General features: G+C 38.8%; 2 protein-coding genes across 2 annotated transcripts; both read right to left on the minus strand.

The window, feature by feature from the left end:
- Nucleotides 1–460: 460 nt before the first annotated feature.
- LOC111199033 lies at nucleotides 461–2,501 on the minus strand. Its single transcript, XM_048779107.1, has 5 exons — nucleotides 1,933–2,501; nucleotides 1,634–1,763; nucleotides 1,158–1,445; nucleotides 850–1,068; nucleotides 461–721 (listed from the first exon to the last, which is right to left on the minus strand). The coding sequence occupies exons 1-5, from the start codon at nucleotides 2,499–2,501 to the stop codon at nucleotides 461–463; spliced, it is 1,467 nt and encodes a 488-aa protein (XP_048635064.1).
- An 863-nt stretch (nucleotides 2,502–3,364) lies between these two features.
- On the minus strand, nucleotides 3,365–5,734 carry LOC125608671. The gene is made up of 6 exons (XM_048779108.1): nucleotides 5,143–5,734; nucleotides 4,691–4,874; nucleotides 4,421–4,600; nucleotides 4,221–4,320; nucleotides 3,760–4,150; nucleotides 3,365–3,693 (listed from the first exon to the last, which is right to left on the minus strand). Exons 1-6 carry the CDS (start codon nucleotides 5,732–5,734, stop codon nucleotides 3,365–3,367), a joined length of 1,776 nt encoding a protein of 591 aa, XP_048635065.1.
- Nucleotides 5,735–8,341: the final 2,607 nt, after the last annotated feature.

The raw sequence follows: 8,341 nt of genomic DNA on the forward strand, positions 1-8,341 counted from the left end.
ACTAACTATCTTTGTAGGAAAACAGTCGGTATATTACTGCTACCGAATCACGACTGAAATGCTTAAAATTTACGACTGATTTCGCGACTGATATGCGACTAATTACCATAATTTTTTGGCTGTTAAACATATGATTTTGGTGTATTGTTTCTCTTGTCCATGATTTGTTATTTAAATCTGCTATTAGTACTACTAAAAACGATTTTGAAATCATAAAAGTTTTAAATACATGTACCATACACAAACAAAAGAACTCCATAACTTAGGAGTATTCAAGTTTCAAACAGAAAGAACTCCAAAGAGTTTACAAGTTTCACACATCCAAAAGATAGTTTTTAACATAGGAGAAGGGAAAGGCAAGACCTAAACATTATGGGGATCAGATGAAGTTGTTTCTTTGGAGATGAAGTCCAAGAATCTCTGGTATGTGTTGGCGATGTACTTCCGAACCATTAACAACTCATCGATCGTAGCTTGCTGAGTAGCTAAACTCTGGAACGCTCTCCTCAGCCATTGCCGCAGCAGCAGCAGCTTGGGCACGATCTTCCTCAGCCTTTGCAAGAAGAGCAGCTTGTTCTTTGATTTGGCGTTGAGCTTCTTCAAGTTTCTGTTGCATTTGGATGAAAGAGGACAAGCTTCTTGGGTCATATGCCACTTCATTAAGTTGGTTCTTCAAGCTTCCAACGCCATAAATTTGCCCCCTGTCATTGGTGAAAGTGGCCTACAAAAAAAGAAAATGTTGAGTGAGAGACTATATCAATAACAAGCAATAACAAGCAAGACTATATCAATAACAAGTGAGAGACTATTATGAATGCAAAAAAGAAAATGTTGAGTAAGAAACCCAACCTGAATAAACAGCTCATTCTCCTCTTCTATTGATAGTGGTGGATGCTGCCCAGTCTCGGTGTGATCATCAGTCTCAAGGGTGGCCAACTTAGCTTCTTTTTGCTTCTTGAAAGCCTCAATAACTTGTTCAGCTTTGAAATCACTAAAGGTTCCATCTGACTTTGTATGAGCTCTGATGAATACTTCACCAAAGCTCACTGGTCTTCCCAATTTAACAACCTGAAGTAAAATGGAAGAAAAGATCAGTATAAAATGTTTAAAAACCAAACAGACTTATCACAATGAACAGATAAGAAGTTGAGACTCACCATCTCTTGGTGGAGCTGCATATAAGACTTCTGGCCAGAGTTATGCGTGTGAAAGCCAAGACCTTGACGGTCAGACATTCTAGATGCTGATGCTGTAGCACTCTTTGCAACCGCAGCGTTAGTGTCCCAATAGTAGGTCATTAGTTTCCAGAGTGTGTCGCCTATCCAATTAGGCTGCTGCCGAGAAGTCCTTACTTCGCTGACCATGTCTTTCATTCGTAGAAGAGCAATGGACTCGAAATGTTCTTGCCTAACACCAGTCAATGATGGATCCCATGTGTGAGTTTTCTACAAATGAACATAGAAGATACTAGTTAGCCATCAAAAACCAAAGAATTAAAAAAAACAGTGTGTAATAAACTTGTTCCAAAAAGACAAGTTAACATGGATGGTGAGTTGCACAACACCAGTCAACACCACTTACTTAATAACTATAATAATTAACTCAAAGACAGAGAAGAGACGGAGAAACTTACGGCAAATTCCAGAAAGTAGCGTTCTTGTCTGTCTCTAGGCACACGAGTCCAGCTGTAGAAAGGCTTATTAAACTTGTTCTTTAAAATCTTGGTAATCTTCCTAGACAAGCTCGACTTGTCATAACCAAACCTACAAACATATAATTATCATCAATACAAATTTTTAAATTAAATTTCCAAAAGAAGACAAGCAAAGAACATAACTGATCAATAACCAATAAGCAATGAATCATCAAAGAATCATCAACAAATCTATATTCCTGAATCATCAACAATTGTAGGAAAGGAAGACAAAATACCATGTGGTTCCAGGCTCAAGGTTGCGAGACAGGACAGTTGTGTTCTTCGCTCGACCTGGCTGGTTTAGGAGGGAGTTCAAAAGATCCATATGGTCAGAGGCGGGATTAGGTTGAACCGGAGCCTCTACATCGGACATATCCTCATCCTCCTCCTCTTCTGGAAAACGAAAATTTTGTGCTTCAGAACTGTGAGGCGATTGAGATGCTCGAACTGGAGCCGGTTGACTTGGAGGAAGTGTGTTCATACGTTCAGTCGACTGAGTTTGTCGCTGTTGAGGTTGAGACGTCGCAGCAGCTGGAGTGAGAGGCGACGGAGCTGATTGAGAAGGTGGGAAGCTCGTTGCCGGAAACGGCTTTCTCGGAGGAGGATAATCGCGAACAGATGGGAGAGGAATTTTCTTAGGGAGAGGATTGTTCTTAGGGAGAGGTTTGTTCTTAGGGAGAACGGGTGGGATGGACGGAGATGGATCCCTCGGTACGAAGTCATACTGAGCTGGTAAAGTAGCCGGGCGTTGTGTAACCAGAGAGGTGTTGGGTTTAACGGTATTTCGCTTCCTCTTTCCACCCATCTTCGTAGACAAATGCTGGAGAGATCGAGATCGGCGGGAGAGATCGAGATCGAGACCGGTGGGAGAGATCGAGATCGAGCTCGGTAGGAGAGATCAAGATCGAGACCGGTGGGAGAGAGTGGCCGTCGAGATCTGTGGGAGAGATTGAGATCGAGATCGAGATGGAGATTGAGATCGTGAGAGAGTGGCTCGTGATTGAGAGTGAGATTAGGGTTTCATTTCTTGTTGGTTCTGTTTCTTCTTCCGCAAAAATAGAAGAAATGAAATAAAATTTTGGGCTTTGGTTCACGCGGGCTTTAAGTCCAAAAATGAAATAAAATTTTGGGTTTTCGTGGTTTAGATCATCAGTCGCTAATCAGTCGGAATTCAGTCACCATTTTTTAAAATGAAAATTAAATTGAAATTCAATATCAAATTATAACCAAATATTTTCGCGGTTCAATAATTTTGGAGGCAAAACCGAATTTTTGGCTGAATAGTCGGTAATAAGTAGGTAATCAGTCGTTAAATTTGAAAATAAATTTGAAAATACAAATATACATAATTAAATATTTCAACATATATTTTAAATGTTTTTTTGGGATTTAAGAACTTTTGGAGCCAAATAAAAATGTACATAATAAACCTGAATCCTAACCCCTAAATCGAAACCCTAATCCTTAAATCCAAAATAACATTTTATTACAACATAATATATTAAATATGACAAATAAAGTTTATAACATATATATGAAACATAATATTATACATGGTAACCGAAGTTTAGAACTTCATATTACAAGATAATATTATACATGGAAACCGAAGTTTAGAACATCAAATTACAAGATAATATTATACATATGAGCACTTAATTAAGCAACTTAGTACGGTTCATCTTCATCTCCATCTTCATCATCATCTGAAGATGATAAATTACATCGGAATTCATCATTAGGTTCTGCATCTGCCACGTCGAAATCAATATTGATCGGTTCTCCAGGAGCATGTACCAAATGGTTGACTTCAAGGTCTTCAACTGTGGTCATCAAAACAGCATCATCGTTTTCTTGTTGCAAAGTCACCGGATCTTTGTCTTCATATTCTCCAAAAATGATTCTCCTCGGATTCACTTTTAGAACATTGAGCCAAGACTGCTTCGGTTTTCTTACATATGGATATGGAATATAACAAACTTGATCTGGTTGAGATGCTGTTAAACAAAAATAAATATAGTTAATAAAAATATAAAACAATAAGTATATATATACAAACGTACCTAGAATAAATGGATCATATTTGTAGTATTTTCTCGATGAGAGAACATCCACTATTCCGCCATTTTTCCGCCGAGTGCCTCTACCAATAACAGGGTCATACCATTTACACTTAAAAAGTGTGATTTTCAAATCGACTATACCCTCGTACTCGATTTGTATGATATCTGTTAAGATCCCATAGTACTGAGATTCATCAGCTGCATTTGTATAACTCTCTCCTTTAGCACATACTCCATAGTTGCAAGTCTTTCGTCCCTCACCATGCGTTTGGGTATGAAACAGAAGACCTCGAGTGAAATAAATTGGCCAGGTTTTGGCTTTATTCACGGGTCCTTGTACAAACTCTTTAACCCAAGCAGGAAAAGGATGTGTTTCGCTCCAGTGAGTAACCTGTAAATATATATACACAAGATTAACACTATGAAAAATTAAGTACTATAATAGTATAACTGAGACGTACATAATCTTTCACCCATATATGATATTCCTCAGCTCTCTTCGCGGAGAGATCTCTTTCAGAAAGGTCTGGATATTTTACAGAAAGAAAATCTTCGAACATGCTATATTAGAGCAACAAAATTAAAATATGAGAAGGTATGCATTTGTTAGATTAGTGTGAGAAATATAAGGTATGTATTTAATTTGTCAAATTATATATACCTCTCAAATGGCTGAAAATAATCACAATTTCGCAAAACATAAGCATGTGCGCATAGATAATCTTTTTCGGAAAGCCAAATTTCTTGCATTTCCCCGCTTGGACGACCTGCCTGAATAAATATATCCGGTACTCCTTCAACATGATATACAGGGACTTCACCTACTTCAAATCTTGTAAACCTACCATATTAGGACAAGAGATCCACATTTTAGAAGAAAACATATAAATACACATGAAAAGGCGAACATATAACTAATTATAACATTTACCTCGATTTCGTTTGTATACTGTCAGCGAAGTAGTGTTCTGAGAAATAAGCAATCTCAGCATTGATATATGCTTCAACTATCGACCCTGCTGCATGGCTTTTGTTCGTTGCGTTCGCTTTCAACTTCTTAAAATATCTTTCGAAAAGATACATCCACCTATATTGCACGGGGCCTCCTAGTTCAGCTTCATAGGGGAGATGTATAGTCAAGTGCTCCATCACATCAAAAAAAGATGGTGGAAAGATCTTTTCCAAATTGCAGAGTATCAAAACAATATTTTGTTTTAAGTTTTTTTAAGCGTTTTTTTTGCAAAGTTCTCGAGCAAAGGTCATGGAAAAATAAACCAATCCCTGCAATATATAAACAAATTTAAAATTGTTAATAACCCAATTTATAAACACACTTCGAATTGTAATATATCATGAAACAATAATTAATTAATTAATTCGTACCTGATAAAGCAAGATGGACGTTCTTGTCTAGGAGTTCTGCACATATAAATGGAAGTAGCCTCTCCATAAACACATGGCAGTCATGACTCTTCATGCCTGAAAACTTGCGCTTCTCTATATCAACACAGTTAGCTAAGTCGGAAGCATAACCGTCTGGAAATTTTACCCCTACTTTCACACATTCCAATAAACTTTTTCTTGCGCTCTCACCCAGTGTGTAGGGAGGAAAAGGAGCTTGACCACGACTATCAACATGTAAGTGTTGCCGATCACAGAGAAGTTCTATATCCAATCTTGACTTGATTGTGTCTTTCGACTTACCCTTCACACTCATAAGAGTACTCATGATGTTGTCGGAAAAAGTCTTCTCAATATGCATAACATCAAGATTATGTCGAAGATTTAGGTCCCTCCAGTACGGCAACTCCCAGAATATGCTTTCTTTGTGCCAGTTATGGTTCTTCCCATATCCGGGTTTCTTCTTATCGTGACCATTTCCACCGCACTGGGACGTTTTTGGTGGATTGACACCTTTTAACCGCTCAGAATAAACTTGCTCACCACTCAAAGATTCAGGTGGAACTTCATTCATAGCATTTTTTCCCTTCAAGAAGTCCTTTCTGTTCTTCCTCAGTGGATGGCCACGAGGAAGAAATCTTCGATGACAATCAAACCAACACGTCTTCCTTCCATTCTTCAGATAAAAATCCTTTGTATCTCCCATACAAATTGGATAAGACAACCTACCATGAGTCGTCCATCCTGATAGCATCTCATATGCCGGAAAGTCGCTTATCGTCCAAAGAAGCACAGCCTTAAGATTAAAATTTTGATTCAAAGAGACATCGTATGCTTCAACTCCAGTAGACCACAGCTCCTTTAACTCCGCAAAGCTCCTTTAACTCCGAAATTAGAGGTTTGAGGAAGATATCTAGACTGGCTCGTGGGTGATTTGGCCCAGATTTCAAAATTGTGAGAAACAAGTACTCTGGATTCATGCACATACCAGGAGGTAGATTATATGGAGTCAAGATCACTGGCCACAACGAATGATTATTAGACATCCCAAATAGACTGAATCCATCCGTAGATAAGCCGAGATAAACATTACGTGGTTCCTCTGCAAACCGGGGATGTTGATCTTGAAAGTGTTTCCACTCTGCTGCATCTGATGGATGAGACATTTCACCCTCCTTTGCTTGGTGCTCTGCATGACATCTCATTGCTTCTGCTGTCTTCTTGCTCTGATACATTATCTTCAATCTGTCAGCAATAGGTAGATAGCACATACGAGTATATGGCACTTTGTTTCTACGTCGTTCGCTTCTAGGCTTCCATCTTGGTGCATCACAAAACTGACACTTATCCCACCTTTCATCCTCTTTCCAGAAGATCATACAATTGTTAACACACACATCATAGTACGGGAGACCCAAATTGCGCATCAATCTTTCTGTCTCGTAATGTGAACCGGTTGATTGGTTTCCAGCTGGTAAATAGTCTGTCAACATTTCACATACCGAATCAACGCACTTTTCACTCATATTATAATCCACCTTATTTTGCATGATCCTAGAAGCCAATAATAATTGCGAGTGACCTTCTCGGCAACCATCATATAAAGGTTTTTTCGCTCCTTCTAACAAGTCGTAGAATTTCTTCGAGTGATTGCATTCCAGATCTACTGCATTTTGATAACTATCACCATGTTGATAGTTATCAAAACTCACATTATCCACCATTTCCACATATCTATCTTCTACTGCATTACCAATGTGATCTTCACTACCACTTAAATGCGTCGGATTAGCATAACTTGTTCCTAAAGCCATATCGAGTTCTTCTCCATGCTTGTACCACACATAATAGTCGAGCATAAACCCTTTACTATATATGTTTCAAAATTTGATGCCCCGGGAGAAATTTCTCATTCTTGCAAACACTGCAAGGACAAAAGAATTTACCATTATTATCCTGTGTTAGAGGCTGACTGTTTGCAAATGCCATGAATTGCTCTACTCCCGTTGTGAACTCTTCCGAGAAATTCTCCGTTTCTTCATCGATCCTCTTGTACATCCAATCTCGAAAGGTAGTATAGTTGTAATTACCTCCCATTATGTGACTGAACGTTTTTTCTGCCTTTTTTATTCTTTCACGCATCGCACGAAGAAAAAATGACTCGGTTGGGTGTATATATAGAAAATGTTTCCGACTGTTTTCCTACTGATTTACGACTGAATTTGCCGACTGATATATTTGGTCGTAAAAAGTTGTTACACCAAACTAGTAACGACATTCACGTGTTTTATACCGGTTTTTGACGACCGAAATGTCACTGTTTCACCTAATATATATCAGTCGCTAAACAGTCACTATATTTCCCGACTAATTCCCGACCGATGCTTACCAACTACACATTAGTCTGTAGTCAGTCGCTTATAAACGACTAGGTTTCTACTGAATTTTGTAGTCGTTATTTGGCGACTGATTACCTACTGTTTTATTTTGGTCGTAGCATAGTCGCTAATCAGTCATGAATCAGTCCGTATATTTAGCGACTACATATTCAGTCGGTAAAATCAGTCGGCAAAAACGTGTTTTCTTGTAGTGATCATCTTCTCTGATTTCCTTTTCCTGTAACTTATGTAACGTCTCCTCTTCCCCTTAAAATCAACCTTTAATTCAGTCATCAAGCTGATATTCCACCTCTCTTCCCACTCCATCTCATTTATTCTTATTAATGAGCTGTGTTTGTAATGGATCGAAGATCGAGTCTATATAAATATAAGTAAACAGTCTCATCATCATCTACGGTAACCGATTGCACCTTCGCCTACAAATGTGTTCGGTGTATGCGATGAGCAACTACACCTCCCTGTTCTCTGAAAGAACACTCTCTGTTAAGCATCAACTCGATGGCGGATTCAAGAATTTTTCTAGCGGATTTGAAAGCTGGCTGCTGTTCAAACATTGCAGAGATCGTCGTGCCTCTTGGATTCTCATCGCCTCCGGCTCCTTTCAGTCCCAGCTCCGTAAATGCTCTGATCTCCTTATTCACCTTAATCTACGATGCCGCTTCAAACTTCTCCAGCTTCACATCAAAAGCTGTCTTCTCTACGGCTCCATTCTCATCTGAGCCAGATGCGTGAGCGGCAAGATTATCAGCAGCTACAGACACAGTGGAGCCGTAACGGTTGAT

The sequence above is a fragment of the Brassica napus genome, chromosome A5, assembly GCF_020379485.1.
Source record: "Brassica napus cultivar Da-Ae chromosome A5, Da-Ae, whole genome shotgun sequence".
NCBI lineage: Eukaryota > Viridiplantae > Streptophyta > Magnoliopsida > Brassicales > Brassicaceae > Brassica > Brassica napus.

Bases quoted from the DNA above. Each gene is read 5' to 3' on its own strand.
- LOC111199033 (XM_048779107.1), bottom strand. From the start codon at position 2,501: ATGGGTGGAAAGAGGAAGCGAAATACCGTTAAACCCAACACCTCTCTG. The intron at 1,069-1,157 runs GTGAGTCTCAAC...ATTTTACTTCAG, and splicing joins TGCAGCTCCACCAAGAGATG to GTTGTTAAATTGGGAAGACC. The intron at 722-849 runs GTTGGGTTTCTT...CTTTTTTTGTAG, and splicing joins AGAATGAGCTGTTTATTCAG to GCCACTTTCACCAATGACAG.
- LOC125608671 (XM_048779108.1), bottom strand. From the start codon at position 5,734: ATGAATGAAGTTCCACCTGAATCTTTGAGTGGTGAGCAAGTTTATTCT. The intron at 4,875-5,142 runs GTACGAATTAAT...TCCCCTATGAAG, and splicing joins CGTCCATCTTGCTTTATCAG to CTGAACTAGGAGGCCCCGTG. The intron at 4,151-4,220 runs GTACGTCTCAGT...ATATATTTACAG, and splicing joins ATATATGGGTGAAAGATTAT to GTTACTCACTGGAGCGAAAC.